General features: G+C 41.9%; 1 protein-coding gene across 1 annotated transcript in view; it reads right to left on the bottom strand.

The window, feature by feature from the left end:
- RNF180 (ring finger protein 180) overlaps nt 1-22,076 on the bottom strand; it is an 81,871-nt gene that overhangs the window by 14,417 nt on the left and 45,378 nt on the right. The window contains exons 4-5 of the mRNA XM_059834219.1: nt 16,660-16,885; nt 11,744-11,869 (exon numbers count right to left, since the gene is read on the bottom strand). Coding sequence (XP_059690202.1) covers nt 11,744-11,869; nt 16,660-16,885 — 352 coding nt within the window. The remainder of the gene's footprint in view (nt 1-11,743; nt 11,870-16,659; nt 16,886-22,076) is intronic.

The following is a 22,076-nucleotide window of genomic DNA, read 5'->3' as shown; positions in this document are numbered from 1 at the left end:
ATTTGAACCCATGCTCTGGGGTAATAATAATTTTATTTAATGTCCTCTAGTTCTTTTATTATAAGACAGTGAATAACAGCAGCCCATTCACTTCTGCCATGCCCCTCAGGGTTTTAATTACCTCTACCATCTTCCCTCTTTAGTCATCTCTTCTTTTGGCTGAAGCGTTCTACCCTATTTATATATTCCTCATCAGGAAGTAATTTTAAACTGACATTCCTATTTATCTTCTCTGTACCCTTCCAGTTTACTACCCCCTTTTGCGATGAAAGGAAAACAATGTAAACGTTGCTGAAGATCACTCAATACCATGACAGTCTTCTGCCACTGCTTGCACTTGGCTTTCATTTTTATTATTTTTATTATCCTGAATATTTCAGTACTGTAAGCAAATGTTATCACCTCCACTTCTAGTAACAAATATACTGGATAATACAAACTGTACCATGTACCCATCTAGGACGAAACTGCTAATGTCCCTCCAGTGAGAAAAATTAATCATTTATTTCCATCCTGTGTTTGGTATCTTTTAACCAGCTATTAATGGATGAGAGGACTTTCCCTCTTATCCTGAACAAGGACGTTTTTTCAAGCGTCTTCAGAAAAGAACCTTCTTAGAAGACTTTTGGAATTTGTAAGCTGCAGGGTGAAAAGCATGATACCTCTAAATCCCCTACAAGTTCATTTGGGTCCCTCCAGTACAGCTGTGGGACCATGGCTACGTAAGAGATCTAAAATGTTCTTAGTTTGTCTTACCGGCCAGAATCAACACATGGTTCCCTAAGCAGAGCTAAAGATGCCAATCTAACATCCATTCGGGGATATGTCAAGAAATATACAGCAAAAGGCTACAGTATGCTTTTTTGCCAAGGCCACGCTCTCATGGTCCTTGCTGTTACGCAATTATAGCTATCAATATTCCTGGTACAGCAGTCTTATAATGCCGTGGTTAAATGGAAACAAGCAATCCAGATGACACAGATTAGCTAGAATTTGATTCCCTTCATTGCACTGATGAACCAATAGAGATGACTGAACAGCCATAATATCTGAGAGGTATATCACTCTCCTACACAGGCTAGCTCTGGATACAGTCTTCGGGACTGGGAAAAGGCTACGAAATGTGTTTTCCAACGGGACTGTGGCTCTGAAGAAATCTCTAAAGAACAGCCTCTGCAAAACAGCTTAAAAAATCAACAATATCTATTGATTCTTACACAATGCTTTGTACTAACACTGTTGGCAAAACAGCAGGGACGGAAAGTGGCAGTGCTAACAGGGCTGAAGCTCTGTGGCACTGACCTTTGTACCTTAAAGTTCCCCTTCCATTTGATTTTGGTTTTGTTTCAGATTCACTTCTGCTTGGTGAGGTGCAGAAGTGAAGGCTTGAAGGCTAGTCAGAGCACAGCTGTTCCGTGGGACCCAAGTGGGACCTTGGAATCAAGAAATCAGTCCTATGTTTCTTACCAGTGACCTGTTGGAGCTGAAAGGACTTGTTGGCAAGGAAAACGGGTGCAAGTGTTAGGATCCAAGTGCTGACAAATCAGCAAAATGACAAAGTTGCCATCAGTGTAGCTGACCTAAGACACACTCAACCAGCAGTGCTTGGATTCTGTGTTTTCTGTCTTAGTGTACTATACGTATAACAGATGCTCAAAGACAACACTTCCCAGTAATGTGTGTCTCCTTCAGGCAGCAAACTCACTGTGAAGACTCTAGACTGTAAATGCATCTTGTGAGAAATGCATGTGTGCAAATTAGCTTTTTGTGATTCCACAAGCTATACTGAAGAATCTGATGGATCCTGGCTAAAAAAGGAAAGCCTTCTGGTGAAGAAGCACTGCATGGTCCCACAACTGCAGTCTTCAGTAGTATGACAAAGGAACAAACAACTTAAAACAAAGAAATGAGGAAGTAAGGAAATCAACTGAAAGAAAAAAAGTGCAATAAGGAAGGATGGAATAGTAGGACTTGGGAAAAATAGCTCAATATAAGGATTATTCTGAGAGACTTTTTATAGTCCAGCATTACTCTTTATAGCCAAAATCAATGCTGCACCTTCTATTTTCAGTAACACCTAGCTTGTTTCTCTTGTTTCTCTTCTCAGGAGATCACAACATCAGAAACTTAAAAACCAGTATCAATTTTTTCTACTTTTCAAACACAGAAGTATGAACTTAAAACCTAGTTGAGGTAATTTTATAGCTGTAAATTTTCACAGCTCTTCATACCCTTCCTTTATTGCCTATCTAACTGAAATCACGATAACAAGAATCTTGAATCAAGAAAGAGGATTTTAAAGTGTTGTACCCCAATTTCAACGACAGAGAGATACAAAAATGTATCAACAGGTATTATTAAAATCTTTCACAACTTTTTTTTTTTTTTAAATATGTAGGATATTGTGCACCCTTTTCTCTAGAGAATGGTTACATAAAAGGACATGGCAGATGTGACCTACTGAGGTGGTGGGAATTTCCACTGGTATTAGCAGGCGTTGAAACCACTGTATCTTGGAATCCTTGACTGATGCAGAAGTCAATAGCTTTTTATTAAGTCACTAAACAGATGAGATCAGTAAAGAATTAGCGCAGATTTCATTGTATGCAATATCAGGGAAATGTTTCCTAGACAAAGCATTTAAAAAAAAAAAAAAACAAACAGAAAAAAAGAACTACTCTATTTCTAAATAGGCTCTCCCACTTTCAATTTAATCACCATTCCTTAAATGAAAATGTTAGCATTAAAACAATTGGAGGGAATTTCCTATTAGCCTAGGAATAATTGTATCTTGAAAGAGTCACCAAGGGCTGTAACTCAGAGGCTTCATAATCCCTCTTTCTCATTCTGAACACCTAGCTATGTACTTACCTTCGGGCATATCTACAATCTTTCTCTACATGCAGATAGTCAGCACCCTTTTACAATGTAACTGTCACTATCTTGACTACTCTGTCCTGTATCTCTGGTATCTTCAGTGCATTTCTATCTCAGATTTATGCAAAAGCTTTTGGAATAACCCTTTTAGGCCCACTGCACTAACTGTCTCAGCCTGTTTTTTTAATTCCTGCACTTGACTACACCAAAGCCACTGTCAAATTAAGTATCATATTTTCAATTTAAATGCTCTTTATCACTTATTTTAGTCCACATTTATGGTATCAAATTACTTTTGGAGACTTACCCTTAGTTTTTGAACTTTCTGTGACTGTGCAGTGTTTCTAGAATGCAACTCTAATTTAATGGTGTGCAAAGGCTAGACTGATGTTGTTATTAAACTAGAAATATATGATAACAGGATCCAGTCAAGCATATTTTCTATTTAACTATCCTATTCAAATGACACTATTTATTTATTTTTAAAGCTATTTAAGGAAACCGTTATTTGAGATGTTATTTCTATTGTGTAATTACATTTTTTAAAAGTTACACATACTCAAAACAATAACTGATGTAATATCTTTGTTCACCTCATATAAAACAGAAGACATTTTAAAGGAATATTTAAAATTAGCTTGTTAACTTTCATATATATTAAAAATCTGAATGGTAAAAGAAGATTGGCTTTCATTCTTGAATAGCATTTCCATTTTATCATTAACGTGTCCTTGACCAAATAGAACATACCATATACAGAGCAATGCAATATGTATTGTTTATGAGGAAAAAAATACACTGCAGTATAAGGACAAACTACGCTGGAGCAATTTTCATCAGCTTGAAAGCACAGAATTCCTACAGTGCTGAGGTTTCTTACTTTTTGTATAAAAACTCAAAAGCTATGGATGTTTGGGGTTTTTTTAGTTAAAAGATAATTTTACATTCCTCGTGGAAATTCTCATGTGAAAGAAGACTAACATATTCATTACAAAATCTGTTTGGCTCAGTGAATCACTTCAGGAAAAAAGTAAAGAAGAAGAAAGGACGCTTGATTTTATCTAGCAGTCCTGTAATCTTGAAAAAGTCGAAATTAGTTCAAACTGATGAATCTTCTATATAATCCAGGCTTCTCAACAGCCATCTTTCTCTCCTTGCACCCCAATGTAATTCTGAGGTCTGATTTTATCAGGATTAGCATCTCTAATGAGTGGTTTACTGTTCAAAGTTCACCATTTTTATGTCCAGAGTATTAAAATAATATTATGGAAGAACTTTTTTCATATGGAAAACTGGAATAATATGAAGCTTGAAAAGAGCTGCTGGATTCTCAGTAACCACTGAAGCTGCTGGGTATGAACTAAACAAAGGAATATATGCACTTCTAACAGGGTCACAGAATTTCTTCTTTGACAATGCAGTATTGTCTTATAAAGAGGCAGTGGCTCAGACAGGTGCACTCTTCGCTGGGTAAAAAACTGGCTGGATGGCTGAGCCCAGAGAGTTGTGGAGAATGAGTTAAATCCAGTTGGCGGCCGGTCACAGGCAGAGTCCCCCAGGGCTCAGTTTTGGGGCCGCACTTGTTTAATATCTCTATCGATGATCTGGATGAGGGGATTGAGTGCACCCTCAGCAAGTTTGCAGACGACACCAAGTTGGGAGGGAGTGTTGATCTGCTGGAGGGTGGGAAGGCTCTGCAGAGGGATCTGGACAGGCTGGATGGATGGGTAAAGGCCAATTGCATGAGGTTCAAGAAGGCCAAGTGCCGGGTTCTGCACTTGGGTCACAACAACCCCATGCAACGCTACAGGCTTGGGGAACAGTGGCTGGAAAGCTGCCCCGCAGAAAAGGACCTGGGGGTGCTGGTTGACAGCCGGCTGAATATGAGCCAGCAGTGTGCCCAGGTGGCCAAGAAGGCCAACGGCATCCTGGCCTGTATCAGAAATGGTGTGGCCAGCAGGAGTAGGGAGGTGATAGTGCCCCTGTACTTGGCGCTGGTGAGGCCGCACCTCGAATACTGTGTTCAGTTTTGGGCCCCTCACTACAAGAAGGACATTGAGTTGCTGGAGCGTGTCCAGAGAAGGGCGACAAAGCTGGTGAGGGTTCTGGAGCATAAGTCTTATGAGGAGCGGCTGAGGGAGCTGGGGTTGTTCAGTCTGGAGAAGAGGAGGCTGAGGGGAGACCTTATCGCTCTCTACAACTACCTGAAAGGGGGTTGCAGAGAGGTGGGTGTTGGTCTCTTCTCCCAAGTGATAAGAGATAGGACAAGAGGAAACGGCCTCAAGTTGCACCAGTGGAGGTTCAGGCTGGATATCAGGAAAAATTTCTTTACTGGGAGAGTGGTGACACACTGGAATAAGCTGCCCAGGGAAGTGGTGGAGTCACCCTCACTGGAGGTGTTCACGGAACGTGTGGACATAGTTTAATGGGCATGGTGGTGTTGGCTGATGGTTGGACTTGATCTTACGGGGCTTTTCCAAGCTTAATGATTCTGTGATTCTCACATTCAAAACTGCATGTTTTCATCACTTTCTAAGCACTGGAATGATATCCCTTTTCACTCCAGTCACTCTACGCATGTACCCACTCTGTTCTTCTTCCCATTCTTTATATTTTGCCTTCTGCAACTCTAACATCTCATTAGGCTGTTACCTTCCTAATAAAACAAAAATTAATCTAAGTAGCCTCTTCCTCTTCTCCCCTACCGCTATCAGTGATATTAGGTTTTGCATTTGCAAGGGCATCTATGACGGTGTCAGAAGTCTTTTGCTGCCAGTATGCTCAGTCTTCTACGCCTGTGAAGTCCCTGGGAGCCTCCTGAGGCAGGGAATATAAGCAAAGTTAAGAAAACCAATTATGGAACTTTAGATGCTGCCAAGCACAATTTACATGTAAGCCCAAAAAATCAGTTCAGGAAGAAAATATACACTTGTATTTTGAACTGACACAAACAGAGTCACAGAATCACTAAGGTTGGAAAAGACCTGTAAGATCATCAAGTCCAACCATAAAAAAAAACAAACAAAAAAAACCCAAACAAAAAAAAAACCCACCACCCACAAACCACAAAACACAACACAACCCTCACCAAAACAACTCACCCACACCACACAGCACCATGCCCATCAAGCCACATCCCACAATGCCACAACCACACGCTCCTTGAATACCTCCAAGGAGGGTGACTCCACTACCTCCATGGGCAGCCTGTTCCAGTGTTACACCACTCTCTCAGTAAAGAAATTTTTCCTAATATCCAGCCTGAATCTCCCCTGGTGCAACTTGAGGCCATTTCCTCTAGTCCTGTCACTAGTCACTTGGGAGAAGAGACCAACACCCACCTCTCTGCAACCCCCTTTCAGGTAGTTGTAGAGAGCGATAAGGTCTCCCCTCAGCCTCCTCTTCTCCAGACTGAACAACCCCAGTTCCCTCAGCCGCTCCTCATAAGACTTGTGCTCCAGACCCCTCACCAGCTTTGTTGCCCTTCTCTGGACACGCTCCAGCACCTCAGTGTCCTTCTTGTAGTGAGGGGCCCAAAACCAAACACAGGATTCGAGGTGTGGCCTCACCAGCGCTGAGTACAGGGGCACGATCACCTCCCTGCTCCTGCTGGCCACACCATTTCTGATACAAGCCAGGATGCCGTTGGCCTTCTTGGCCACCTGGGCACACTGCTGGCTCATATTCAGCCGGCTGTCAACCAGCACCCCCAGGTTCTTTTCTGCGGGGCAGCTTTCCAGCCACTCGGCCCCAAGCCTGTAGCGTTGCATGGGGTTGTTGTGACCCAAGTGCAGGACCCGGCACTTGGTCTTGTTGAACTTCATCCAATTGACCTGGGCCCATCGATCCAGCCTGTCCAGATCCCTCTGCAGAGCCTTCCCACCCTCCAGCAGATCAACACTCCCTCCCAACTTGGTGTCATCTGCAAACTTGCTGAGGGAGCACTCAATCCCCTCATCCAGATCATCAATAAATACATTAAACAAGACCGGCCCCAAAACTGAGCCCTGGGGGACTCTGCTTGTGACCGGCCGCCAACTGGATTTAACTCCATTCACCACAACTCTCTGGGCTCGGCCATCCAGACAGTTTTTAACCCAGCGAAGAGTGTACCTGTCTGAGCCATGAGTCGCCAGCTTCTCCAGAAGAATACTGTGGGGAACAGTGCCAAAGGCTTTGCTGAAGTCCAGGTAGACAACATCCACAGCCTTTCCCTCATCCACTGGGCGGGTCACCTGGTCATAGAAGGAGATCAGGTTGGTCAAGCAGGACCTGCCCTTCATGAACCCGTGCTGGCTGGGCCTGATCCCTTGGTTATCCTGCATGTGTCCCATGAGCACCCTCAAGATGAGCCTCTCCATAATCTTCCCCGGCACCGAGGTCAGGCTGACAGGCCTGTAGTTCCCCGGATCCTCCTTCTGGCCCTTCTTGTAGATGGGCGTCACGTTGGCAAGCCTCCAGTCGTCTGGGACGTCCCCCGTTAACCAGGACTGTTGATAAATGATGGAGAGTGGCTTGGCAAGCTCCTCCGCCAGCTCCCTCAGCACCCTTGGGTGGATGCCATCAGGCCCCATAGACTTGTGAGTGTCCAGGTGGCATAGCAGGTCATTAACTGCTTCCTCCTGGATCATGGGGAGTTTATTTTGCTCTCCATCCCTGTCTACCAGCTCAGGGAGATGGATACCCTAAGGATACCTGGTCTGGCTATTAAAGACTGAGGCAAAGAAGGCATTAAGTACCTCAGCCTTTTCCTCATCCTTCGTGACAATGTTCCCCGCCGCATCCAGTAAAGGATGGAGATTCTCCTTGGCTCTCTTTTTGTTGTTAATGTATTTATAGAAGCTTTTTTTGTTGTCCCTCACGACCGTGGCCAGGTTGAGCTCTAGCTGGGCTTTTGCCTTCCTAATTCCCTCTCTGCATGACCTAATGAGGTCCTTGTATTCTTCTTCACTTGCCTGCCCCTTCTTCCAGAGGTGATAAATTTTCTTTTTTTCCCCTGAGTCTCAGCATAAGCTCCTTGTTCAGCCAGGCCAGTCGTTTTCCCCGACAGCTCTTCTTACGGCACATGGGGACTGTGTGCTCCTGCACCTTTAAGATTTCCTTCTTAAAGAACATCCAGCCTTCCTGGGCCCCTTTGCCCTTCAGGACCGTCTCCCAAGGGACCCCCTCGACCAGTGTCCTGAACAGGGCAAAGTCTGCCCTCCGGAAGTCCATGGTAGCAGTTTTGCTGACCCCCCTCCTTACTTGGCTAAAAATTGAAAACTATATCATTTCATGGTCGCTAAGCCCAAGACGGCCTCCGACCTTCACTTCTCCCACCAGACCCTCACTGTTCGTAAACAGTACGTCAAGCAGGGCACCTTCCCTGGTAGGCTCCCTTACCAGCTGCGTCAGGAAGTTATCTTCCACACACTCCAGAAACCTCCGGGACTGTTTCCTCTCGGCTGTGTTATACTTCCAGCAGACATCCAGTAAGTTGAAGTCCCCCACAAGAACAAGGGCTTGCGACTGTGAGACTTCTGCCAGTCACTTGTACAACGCTTCATCGGCTTCTACGCCCTGGTTGGGTGGTCTATAACAGAGCCCCAGCAGGATATCCGCCTTGTTGGCCTTCCCCCTCATCCTTACCCGTAAGCATTCAACCCTGTCATCACAATCATTGAGCTCTATACAATCAAAGCACTCCTTGACGTTCAGAGCCACCCCACCGCCTCTCCCTCCTTGCCTATCCCTCCTGAAGAGTTTATAGCCACCCATGGCAGCACTCCAGTCATGCGAGTCGTCCCACCATGTTTCTGTGATGGCGACCACGTCATAGCTGTCGCGCTGCACGATGGCTTCCAGCTTCTCCTGTTTGCTGCCCATGCTGCGTGCATTGGAATAGATGCACTTGAGCTGGGCCATCGATCTTGCCCCCAACAAAGGCATGCCACCCCTAGGCTCATCTCTAGGTACCCTGGCTTCATCCCCTTCCCCCTTCAGATCTAGTTTAAAGCCCTCTTGATGAGGCTTGCCAACTTACGAGCAAGGATCCTTTTCCCCCTTGAGGATAGCTGAACACCGTCTGCACTCAGCAGACCCGGTGCCGTGTAGACCGCCCCATGGTCAAAGAATCCAAAATTCCTCCAATGGCACCAGTCTCTGAGCCACGCGTTGACCAGGTTTGCTTTCTTATTCCTATCAGCATTCCTCCCCATCACTGAAGGGATTGAGGAAAACACCAGCTGTGCTCCTGATCCCTCGACCAGTCTCCCCAGTGCTTTAAAGTCCTTCTTCATCCCTTTCACACTTCTTTGCTCAACCTCATCGCTGCCAACCTGCAAAACCAACAGCGGGTAGTAATCGGTGGGCTGTACCAGACTAGGGAGTTTCCTCGTGACCTCTCTCACCCGGGCCCCAGGGAGGCTTCCCTGTGGTTTGGGTCTGGTCGGCATATTGGGCCCTCTGATCCCCTCAGGAGGGAATCGCCTACAACAATTACCCTCCTTTTTGTCTTGGTAGAGGTGGTTGTGATGCGTGGGGCAGACTGTCTCGCCCTAGGCAGCCCCGCAGATGGACTTTCGTCCATGTCCTCTTTAGCCTGGCCCTCAATTTCCAGAGCCCCATATCTGTTATGTAGGGGCAGCTGAGAAGGTGAGGGAGGCCGGGAGGGGATTCGCCTGCTGCCCCGAGCAGGGACCTTTTTCCTTCCCCTTCGCCTCCTAGGTCCCCTCCTTCTGCCTGGTGGCAAGAGGGTAAGGGGGCCTCTGCTTCTCCTGGAGCCTCCGTCCTCTGTCTTTCCCTCAGGGACGGTAGGGCATGGCTCCACCAGTCTATCTCCCTCTCGCACTCCCTGACACTCCTCAGCCTCTCCACTTCCTCCTTCAGCTCGGCCACCAGGCTGAGCAGATCGTTCACCTGGTCGCACCGCACGCACGCGTTGTCTTTCTGGTCCTCCGGCACCAGCAACAGGCTCAGGCACTCCTGGCAGCCAGAGGCCTGGACAGCCACGTGCCTGGGCGGGAGCTCCGTCTGGGTCGCCACATTCCTTCTGGCGATGGCTTTCGGATGAGTGGAGACCATAGCTGGGCCTCTTCTGGGAGGGCAATGACCACTCGTCAAGAGAGCCTTCAGAGCCAGGAGGGGAGGACTGCGCCCTGCCCCCACGCCTTCCCTGTGCAAACTGACACGCCACGCCCTTCTGACGCGCCACGCCCTGTTCGCCGCGCTCCGGGTTGCTCGCGCTCCCTGCGAGCTGCTCTTGTACGCGAGGGCTTTGGAACTCCGCTGCTCCCGTCCCCGCCCATGCTGAGTCCGAGCTGCCGCTCGTCAGGAGCTCGCGCAGCCGGCTGGGGGGGGTGGGGGTGGGGGGGTGGGGAGCGGGCTGGGGCCCGCCGTAGCTTTTATTCAAAAAAAAGTCAGAAGAGAGAGACATGTGAGCGACACTTGTATTTAAGAAGGCAAAGACGAAGTTCCAGACAGCTATGTGGTTTGGGTTTCCTATTAACTAGATCTAATCCTGTTCCCATTCGGTGTGGGACTTTTAGGCTATCCTTTGGACACATGTAAATCCAACATTCTGAACTACCTTTGTGGAACGACAAGCCCAATTTTCATGTAGCACAATAATGAAGCTGTATGACCTCTCCAGATCTTCCTTTTAATTATTTATGTTTTGTACAAAGATCAGCATGGTAGCTTTTTATATTTATGCAAGACATAATTCATATGACACTATGGAACGTACATGAAATACGTCACATACATGAAGTAATGTATTACAATAAACCCATAAGCTCAGCATCAACATTCACACTACATTAACTGCTGTTAGAGAAAAGAAATACTCATCTTTGTTTTTCCTGCCAACAGCTTCCCCTCTGAGTAATACCAAAGATGATCTACCAGTCCTCAAACTTCTCAAGTCTGCGCATTTTTGATAACTAGGAGCACTTGTTGTTTTCAGTATCAAATCATGACCTTGTGTGACAGTTTTACAAGTGGAGGACCGGAATTTATTAAATTTGACCCGTAGAAAGGCCTGGTTAGAGTCACAAAACAAATATAAAAAGGATGTTCTGTTTTACCTTTTCCACATACTTTTAGAAGCAATCTATACTGTTCATACAAACAGGAAAAATATATCTGCTAGCAAGACTCAGCACTACAGAAAGTAACCATGTAAGTAAACGTAGGTGAGGCCTGGCGAAGAACGGTCATTAGACTGAAAAGAGGGAAACATGGGTAAACAGTGAATCCCACATTTCAGTGGTCTAACTTAAATGTTTCTCAGTTAACAACCAATTAATAACCATGAAAATGTTTAAGTCTTAAAGTAGCAACAAGAGGACTAAGCTTTCTCCATAAGCAGAAAACAAAACTAAAACACCCACACCATTTACTCCATTTTGTATGTATAAAACAAGCAATACAGAATAATATATATGGTATTATTCCAACTTTTTTATATGACTTCTTTCATAAAAGACCAATTCTGATTTTTTTTTTTTTTTTTTTTTTTTTTGGAGAAGTCTTTATTGCCCACACTCAGAACTAGTAACTTTTTTCCCAGACCAATTTGCTTTTTTCCACTATGCAGGCACAAATTTTTCCAAGCAGGAAACTACATACAATTATCCTGATAATGTGCAAAAAATTAAAGATTTAAGAATAAATAAAAAGGTACACACACAGATTGCCTTTTTACAATTTGTAGTTTATCTTTAGATTCAGAGCACTGTGTATGAGTCACCCAGCAGAGTTTAACTCAGCTCTACTTTAATTATAATCCACCTCTGATTGCCTATGGCATGTATTAGCTAGAGACTTATTTTCAAATATTATACTCAAGACTGAGTGAAGTTTAGGGAAAAATTAAACAACTTACCTTCAAAAACTCTGAAAGCTTTCTTGCAGCTTGGTAGAGGCCATTTTGCAAAATTTGATTTTTGAAAGTTTTCTTTTAACTTCAAATATTCCATAGGGAAAAAAGATTTGGTAGAGTTGTTCAGTTCTACAAGAATTAATGGGAAAGAATGTATACATCAATGCTGTAAATATAGCAATAATTTGCATATGTTTATACTACAAAATAAAAATGCCTTATCTACTGTGTAACCCTTTTTCTGATTATAACATCTCTTAAATTGTTTTAAAATAACATAAACTCAAGCATTTCCAGATATAGCAAGAACAAGTCTTAAACATGCTGTTTTGATTCTGTTCCTCTGAAAAAAAAAACATTTAGGAAATATGATGTCAAATTCTAGCCAAATGAAGTACATAATAAATCAGGCTATTTAACTTACAAAACTATGATGACCTGTATGAATGAAAATGACGTCTATCAAACTGACCGTGGTATTAATTCTCAATTCATCTTGTTTTTTGTTTAACGCCATCACTCAGTAACAGTCAGTAATGCAAGGAGTGGGGAAGAGCCTGAAAATTTTTTTGGAGATTTTTTAGATGTGGATTAACAGGAATTAAGAACACATTTGTAGAATGATTAAAGACTCATAGTAAGAGTTGGAATAACTTATTAATCTCAAGAAATCATCAGCTTCTTGGGATATAATTTGGGGAAATATCTGCATGGACTGCAACTCAAAACTGTCAAAACTAACCTATCCATAGCAATACAACAATGGAAAACAATTTAAAAATAAACATATTTTCTTACCACAGAAAAGAAGCGATCTGCTGATAACAGACAGAGTTGCCAAGCCAGAAGTTAACAGGGAAAAATTCAAAACCCCCCATTTTGGCCCTTCAAACTACCATGGCTCCAGATAAATACTAATAATAGCGGCTGCTACCATAATTCCTTCTGTGACTTAGAAGAAAGAAAAAGGCCCTTCACAGATCTTTGAAAAAGCTGATGTATTATCACTTTACCTGGTTCATTGCAATTGTACATACTTTTTCAATAATCAATGTTTTATGAAAGGATCAAATCTTTTTCTCTGGCAAATTTGAGAGAGCTAAGCTTTTTCTGAGCAGACTCCAGAAAGAAGAAAAATTTCCAAATGCCCTTTGATTGCAGTAGCATTTTCTATGTAAGAGGAAGGCATTAGCAGATTTGAAGCAAAAATAATATGCTGGTCTTATTGTAAAAATTATCCTGTACTTCACCGTGTCAGAATGCAGGTGGAATGAGGCTACACAACACACATAGAGTACAGAAATCTCCAAATCCTTCTATCTCATTATGTGAGAACAGCGCTACTGCACCCATAAACCTCTGTCAGTGAAGGGAAAGAGGCCATTTTCTCTCCTAAATGTAAAAAGAACAAGCTGTGTATTTTTCACTAGAAGTTTTTAATTTTTATATAAGAGCTTTATATGCTACTGAACATACTTGGATTAAGTACTATCCGGATTCAGAGAAATAGCCTCTGATGAGACTCTGCTTGACTCTGACAGAAACAACACAGAATATTCTAGTGTCCTTCTACAGGCCATAAAAATCGACTCAGTTCTTTCAACTTTATTGTCCAGATTTAAACACTGAAACCTCTGGTGAGGCATCCAATTCCTGTTTTTCAGAAAAGGCATTACTGGCTTTTAGAAGGTTGCTTGGTCAGGCTTTTAATGAAAGACCCTTTCAGGCTGGCCAGACCCCCTGTCTTTCTGTACATACGTGGCCCTTTCCCTGCCATGTGCCTGGACCTCCCGTGCACAGCCACTACACCGAATGTGTGTTTCTCCGAAGTGGTGGATTTATGTACATGAGTGCCAGATCTGGCCCTTCTTGGAAACACTTAAAATAAACGAAACTTTATATGAATGGGAGTGTAGAAGCCAGTCCCTGGCTCACTCTTTCCCCTGATAGCAGAGACATTTAAAAGACAGTTACGTGAAGTGGGTTGCTGCAATCAGATCAAAAGCTGTTGTTGTAGGTGTATCCTGGGCACCCTATCATCTCACCAGATGTGAGTTTATCCTGATGGGAGAAGGGCTTTTAAGAAAGCCTTTAAGAAAGACGGGAGTGCACGGTGGACACCATCAGAGCAACCTATCTGGACTGGAACTCACTCTCAAGGGAACCAGTGGAAAAGGCTCACTTGATCAAGGCAACAGGACAGAGGAAGTATCCTCGTGGGTCACACCCAGCTTTGTAGGTCTGGGTTAAACACTCATTTTCTTCGTAATTGGTGGATAATTGACCTGTTAGCCTTCATCTTTTTTTGACATGTTACATCCTTCTGTTGCAATATCTTCAGTTTGCAAAACTGTACAAGCCAAAAAGTGAACTTCCAAATATATCCTTAGATGTTTTCTTTTTGAGATATCCTTGTAAAATAAAATGCAGTTATACAAAAGGAAAGCCGCAGGAAGTATCCAGAATAAATTAGTAAGGGAAATAAGACATCCCAGCTGTAGCATTAGAGAAACATGTAAAGAATGCTAGCAAGTTTGCTTTGCTAGCTGCACAAAGCTATAGCAGCAGTGACTTTAGCATAACTTTTAAAAGTCTTAATAAATGTCCTGAATAAAAAAAAGTATTTACTACCCTTTACATTAGTCTGGCACCATCCATCTTCCTTAATGTGTTGATTTTACTAATTTCTCTAAGGATATGATATCATCATCAGTATTTCTTGGTTGATTTAAAAGCTGCTCAATATGTTATGCACTGGGAAATTACAAAATATTTTTATTAATATATGTATGATAAAACAAATAAGTTTAGCGTACCTATTTTCAAACATATTGCTAAGTCAAGCATATATTGCTATATACTGAATAGCAATATACAAATACCTGCTGTAAGGCCGTATGGATTTATCTCATCTGAAGTTCTTAACACTAAACACATCTCATAGACTGTTATGGCTCTCTATTTACAGTAGACTATTTACATATTTATGACACTGTATTTACACTTTAGCCACACAAATCCTTTTCCTCAAAAAACCTACATTCCTTTTTAATATTTTCACAAAATGGCTTAGGTTGGAAGGGATGCCTTGAGATCAACTAGTCCAACCCACCCTGCTCAAGCAGGATCAGCTACAGCAGGTTGCCCAGGAGCGTGTCTGGTTGAGTTTTGAGTGTGTCCACAGATGAAAACTCCACAGCCTCTCTGGGCAACCTGTTTGACCACCCTCACAGGAAAAAAGTGTTTTCTTGTGTTCAGGTGGAATTTCATGTGTTTCATTTTGTGCCCACTGCCTCTTGTCCTGTCAGTGGGCAGCACTGAGAAGAGTCCGTCTCCCTCTTCTTCATTCCCTCCCATAGGTATTTTTACACATTGTATATTAAGTACTTAAGGGCTACAAATAATCCCGGCAATGCTTCACTTAAATGACAGTACTGTAAATGTGTTGAAAAGTTTTGCAAATACATTTTAGCAAGCATCTATATTCTCTCTTTGTGCTATCCCAGCAGTATTTTATTGCAGCAAATCTGTTAAATAGCTTTTTAAAAATTTAAATAGCTCTAAAACAACTAAAAGTAATTCTCTATTGGTGAAACACGCCTCATCTGTATATCAAATCCAAAGGAGCATCAAACACTAAGCAAATGAAATGAAAATGGCTTGAAACTTCTATACACCAGCCAGGCAGGGTGCTCAGAGTGCTCAGGCTGCAGCTTTCCATCCATTTTCTCTGCTGACATAGTCAGCCCCTACCCCTGGCCACCAGCAGCTCCCCAGTGAGCCATCCTGGGGCATTTAGTTTATCTGAAAAATGCCTCCTTCCCACCCAAATGAGTTCTTATTCAGCCCAGTCAGTTTCTCAAACTGGTCTGCCATCAAATTATACAAAGTTGTGCCTGTGCAGAGGAAGAGTCTGTGCACAACCAGAATTAGAAGCTGGGCAGCTCTGCTGATCAATGTGAAATCATACTTTAATCTGCATCCCCAATCTGTCATCATTACAGCACTCTCCCAGTTTAAAGAGGATCGCTGCAAGAACTCTGCAGCGTGCAAAAATAAACAAACACTCCTGCATGGCTGAGTCATTTCCATTACTTTGTGACCTGTCTATGCATGGTTTTAAGTGCTGTAAAGGGCCTAGCTCCAGATATCATAGTGCAGTTTTATCCATGGTGCTTGAATTTACCTTTTTAAGCTCCAGGCACAAAAGAGTGACTCATACTGTTCCAGCTATCCTGTCTACAGCACTACTTACCCTCTTCTACCCCTGTACCTGTTCTGACATCAAACACCCCTTACCCACCATGTTTTCCTACTGCTAGAAGTCAGGAATACTAGAGATGAGGGTGTAAGAGGCCAGGAAGGGAGAATTTAAAAACAAGATTAGTTAGGAGAATTCTATAGTTTCACCAGCCTTTATTTTCACTTGTAGCTAAATTAAAGCCATAAAACCAAGAAAAATGCCTTTTTTTTTTTTTTGGTCACTAAGTTAGTAATGTTAAAAATGCTTTTCTGGTGGGATATTTTGAGAAAATGTTTATTATGTTTGGAGTTTGTGATTATTTAGCAAGAGGAAACCAAAGAAATGCAAAATATCAGACCCTCACTTCAAAAATCAAAAAGTTTTAAAATATGATCCAGAATAGTTTTTTGCCACTGAAGCAAGCCTGCATGGAATAGCCCTAGAAGAGTTAAATGCAAAGAAAATCTCACAGTGGATTAACATCACCAAATTTTGCTCTGCATGCATTTTGGATGTGGCCCATTGCATACTATTGTTTCTTTTTTTCTTCTTTTTATGATTATATTTCGTTAGCAGGGTTTTACTATACTTTTAACTACATATTTACTCAGGCCAGAAATACAGGAAAGAAAGGTACAAATATTTTTCTGTATTCTAAAAGCTTTTATTTTTATACCTGTTTGGAAAAAGACTCTGGCAATTGTAGTGCGACACAGTGGACATGGAGTGCTGGCTGGATTGTCTTTGGCAAGCATCCTTAAGCAAGGTTCACAAAAGATATGGTGGCACGGATAGCACATGTAAGGATTGAAATAAACATCCAGGCACACTGCACAGAGGTAGCTTTCTTTATCTCCTCTAAGTTCATGCTCATCATCTGTATGCAGGTTATCATTTGCAGTCTGCAAGAAGAAAAAGAAAACATCTTTTCACAGCTCAACTCATAACTATTTTGGATAAACCAATTGTCAGGAAGGTGACTTTAAATAACACTCTAAGAAGTTGGTACACACTGGTGATAATTCTTAATTTTTAATACAGGTTACTTTTAATGAGATGATGAAACACACTGATAAGACAGGAATGTCACAACAAGCACTCTGTGGGAAAGGAGAACACAAATCATGACACAGTAAAAGAAGGAAATAACAAAACCAAAAAGGCTGAGTAAAACTGTACTACGATCAGCTTTCTTCTTTTAAAATGAATTTTAACAATTTATTTTTAACTTTATTACCAAAATACCTGGTTACTTTGCCAAGAAAGGCAAAACAAAACAAAACAAAAATGTAAAAATAACCTGTAGATTGTTCGGCCTTTAAAAGGTAATTTGTGAAGGACATGTTTCAGCAAGAATAATGACTCACAGCTTAAAACACGCCACAAGTTTATTACTACAATGCAGAATCTAAACCTTAGAGCAGGAAGCCTAGGAACCCCTAACATCTTGTTTTTGCCAGCATGTATGCTCCGAATTTCCTTGCATTGATATATTTGTAGGGGGACACAGTTGGACTTCCCAAATGGTGTACATGCTATATGAATGTAACAACTTGTGTATATTGCCAGGTTCCTGCTTTGCTCTTGTAACATGACTAAACCTTTCCATGTAACCTGAAGATCTTACACTAATGGCATCTGGTGTTTTTAGCTTAAACAAAATAATTTTTTTTTTCATCTCTATGGGAGCCACATGAGATATTGACTTGCTCTAGCTCCTCTATCCATTCTCTCTGTTTCACAGCTAACAGAACGCAACATAGCCCAATATCCAAGAGACCCACCAGGAAAGAACTAAGACAGAGGAGAGTGTCAGACACTGCTGAGTGTCAAAACTCTTCTCTCATGCCCCTTGTTCTGAACTCCCAATCCTTGCCTAATGATCTCAGCTTAAGTGTCTTAATTCTAAGCTGCCTTGTAGTATCAGTGACTTCTTGCAAGCTCCAGTATCCCTACTTAATACCCTCATGCCCCTTGCTAAACCACTGCTCTGTAGCTACCTCTTTGCTAGTCCTGCAATGCTAGTCCTGCAAGTCCTTCCAGACGCCTATCATTGACATTAAGCACATCTGTTGATGCATTTCTATCCAATAAATACTACTCTGTGCTCGAGCAGCTGCTTGACTTTCATCTAATTTGCATACCCACTAGCTGTATATTACACAGGCCACTTTTGACACTCGTAGGCTGTGGCGGACAACCACTGCCTGATACTGGTATACCAAATATTAATGACAATTGTTATTTTGTGCCTACTGTAGAGATGAGAGTCTCTAGATCTGTTTCAGAGATGATTACGTGTATGGCTTACTGGTTTGGATTTCTGTTGTCTCTCATTATAGTCAGTCCTCTTCTACCTGGGATAGTGAACACTGCAAATAATGAATAAGCCCTAACATCATGGGTACTGTGGAATGCATTTAAAAATACAGAACAGAAGTATTTACCCAGAATTTATCAGTTCTGGATAAGCACTCGTCCTGCCAGTCCGGCTCAGCCTTCACATCGCACTTTCCAGAATATCAGGTGCCAAGAAGGCTTATAAATTCTGGCCTGCTGTGACACAAACGGATGGAGACAGTTTGGATTTAGCACCGTGTCCACACATAAGCTCTTGTGCAACCCTAAGCATCAGTAACTGTGTAGCTCTTGTAGCACTTACCTCAGCACTTATCACTCCAGCTTGATTTTCTCCCAGAGTTGAGATGGGCCCAGAAAACTTCAATGTGTACTGAAATTTACTGCAGAGGCAAGTAGGCTGTACTGACAAGCAGCCAGTGTAGGTTTGGCTGGGACTAGCTTCTAGCTTCTCTAGCATCTACAGAAGCTAGTCCCAGACAGTAACAACTGGGACTGTTACTTCTAGCTCCATGCTGTAGGAAGGAGTGTTAAAGCAGCACTGTATTATAACTAATCAGGCACACTGTTTAACCCAGACTGTCTCTACACTTACAGCACAGACAACCCACACGAGAACGGAATGGCAAAAGGTAATTGAGAGTTGATTACAGCTAGGTAATTTTAGAATGAAGAAAGCATCATAATACCATTTCTTTGACAAAAAGTGGAAAATAATTTGGCACAGAAGGTGAGGAAAGTAGTTTGATCTTAATATATGTGGACATGACTTCAACAGAAATTAGGAAACACTAATACATTGTGACAATAACAACCCCCTCAAACCCAGCCATGTGGGCTTGGCAGTGTTAGGTTAACAGTTGGACTCGATGATCTTTTCCAACCTAAATGATTCTATGTAAATAAAAAATCACAATTAAAAGATAGCATGAAATCAAAAGATGGGGGCAGGGGGGAAGCAAGTTTTTGCTTGGTTTTGATGAGCCCTGATCGGAAAGGAAATAAGTAACGTGTATAGAGGAGCTGCCTGTCTCACTGGCTGCAGGTTAAACATCTTGCATGAACCAATTAAGTAAATGATGGAGCTAGAGGCAAAATGGCTGAGGACTCAAGGATAATAGTTGGTTCTGAGATAGATAGGTTTGTAATCACGGTAAGATGCACAGACAGGAGAATCTCAGAGCCAGTTGCAATTAGAAAGAAGATATTCTAATGTGTAAAGTAGACTCTAGTTAAGAGTAATTTGCTTAGCGGATCAGAGGAAAAGCTGTCTTTTCTACAGTTTTGCGCCCCTTCTCAAAAAGACCCATCTAGGCACACGCCATCATTTAGTACTGTGAAGCTAAGATCAGAGCAACTTCCTTATGCAATAAGCTAATACACAATCATTTAAACAGGCATTATTTTCCTTTGCAGTTAAGCAGTGTCTGTATGTTCCAACTAGCGCCAGAGCTTCGGTGTTTGAGAGCTTTACAAGCATAAATCAGAACATTGTTCTTGCAGAATAGTAGTACAGACAAAATTGAGAGAGGCCATGTAGACATCAAGGACAGTGATGGGAGTAAAAGATTGCCAAATACTAACAGGAAAACCTTGAAAGCAAAACAATTACTCCAAAGAAATGGAAGAAAGGTAAGAGTCTTCAAAAGTTTCCATCTTCCCAAGTCGCTTGGGAACTGCTAATACTGACTGTATCACCTCGTGGTAACCCCTGATATTTCACTGGTTGGACAGCAGAAGGATGTTAACAAAAAACAAAAGAGAGGAACAGAGGATCAACTTCTGCCTGAAAAGCCTATAAAGAGCGTTAACTAACAAGGAGTCTAACACAGTTTGGCTGGACTACATGAAAGTATTTGTTTCAATCCCACATTCAGAGAAAACACATGCACCCATGAATAACATGATATTTAATATAAGATTTACCTGTAATCATGTGAAAGACCTAGAACTAGTGGACGCAGATACTAACAAGAAAAGATTCTATATGTATGCTACCAGTAAAAGGAGGTTCAGAGTAAAATCTGGGAGTATGATCAGAACAGTGATAAAACTAAATAAAGCACATACAACATTTGCCCCAAGATGCCAAACTATGAAAAAAACTTGCAAACCCCTTCATTTTAAACCGGCCAATTTAGAATGCTTTGTAAGCTCAAAAAAGTCCACAGTTAAAGGGAATGATGACCAAGAAAAAAGTCAGTTCTGTACTTCAAATGATTATCTTGCAAAGATAACTATGTGAAATAAAACTTGGAAACAATACATAAAACTGTATTTCATAGAAATATAAACCCACAGAAGATTAATAATCAAAGGTGGATTTTTTAAAAGGCCTTGAAGTTAAGTAAACATTAGAGAAAGTTTTCCATATATTTAACTTTTTAAACAGAAGAATGAAAGCCTAAAGATACCTGGATATGCTTTGTCAATGCAAACACAACTCCAGGTTAATTAGTAGTTGACTTACTATTGGTGCATAATAATTGTGCTAATAAATTGCCCTGAAATGACAGCAGAAGAATAATCTAAATGCCTTATAGGGCTACATTCTTCTATTAACCAAGAGTTAAAATAGAAGAATGCCATGGACTCTTTTTCCCAATCTAAATGAAATTAGCGTGAAAGCCGAGTCAGGGATAAGCCATTCAGCATGGACATGCCATTTTCAGGGTAGTGCTTTGCAACGTTGTGGTATTAAGAATGAGAAATTATCTGTATAGTCTGGGATGGGATGTGCTAAGCAGCACAGTGCTGTGCAGTATGGAGGACTAGAGAAACACCTAGCAGTGTGAGATGCTGGCCTCAGTAGTAATGTGCACTGTGAAATGGCTGGGCATTAAATAGCACAAGACAGTGCAAAATGTGGAAGAGTGATGGAGAGCCCTGTGGAACAGAGACTGGGGAAACAAGACAGATGCATTATTAGTGTATGGCCCACCAAATATATCCAAAATTTCTCTTAAAGAGACAGGTTATTCATCCTTGCCATAAAACTGGGGAGATCCCATTCCAGACTGCACTCATAACATAACAGTGACTACGTAATCCACTGGACAATGATAATCTTTTTCAGTAATTCCTTACTAAAAGATACTGGTGTATGTGGTGATCAGAATACCTATTCCATTTGATGTTACATAGACTGGTTAGGAGAGGAAAACATTTGTTTCTGTCCTTGTATGCTTAATGTAAAGGTGGACAAAACTGTAGTCTCTTTGCAGAGGCAACTCCTTCACTGTTCTCTTACACGTACGGTATGTCAAACAGTACCTCAAAAGGGGAACAGTGGTGTGGGAGGCTCAAGAAGCCACATTTTCACCCTTACAAACCAGGAGGAAGACCTGATTTGTTGCACATTTGCATAACTCACATTTTGAAAGAGCACAGTATGCATATTATCCTTTGTTCTCTTGGAAGCTGCCTCTCAGTAATCTGTTCCATGCTATTCATAAGCTGTACATAAATAAATCTACAATGATTTGCAGCTCTAAAATAGTCTTTAAGCCTTCAGTTATACTATATAATCAGTCATGCACCCCAGGTCTGAAACAGATTTAAAGAATGACTGTAGATCCTGTTTTGTGCAGAAATGGATCAAAAAGGAATAAATACTTCTTGGTGGCTGCTGGAAAAAAATAAACAGTGGGTTTAGCCTGATTTCCAACAGAAATGCAGCTTATGGGAGTGCCATGTCTATCCATCTGTCAAGTAACAACACAACAATCACAACAG

The sequence above is a fragment of the Gavia stellata genome, chromosome Z (genome assembly GCF_030936135.1).
Source record: "Gavia stellata isolate bGavSte3 chromosome Z, bGavSte3.hap2, whole genome shotgun sequence".
NCBI classification, from domain to species: domain Eukaryota; kingdom Metazoa; phylum Chordata; class Aves; order Gaviiformes; family Gaviidae; genus Gavia; species Gavia stellata.
The sequence above is the reverse complement of the archived record's forward strand: the minus strand, read 5'-3'. Positions and strand labels throughout refer to the sequence as shown.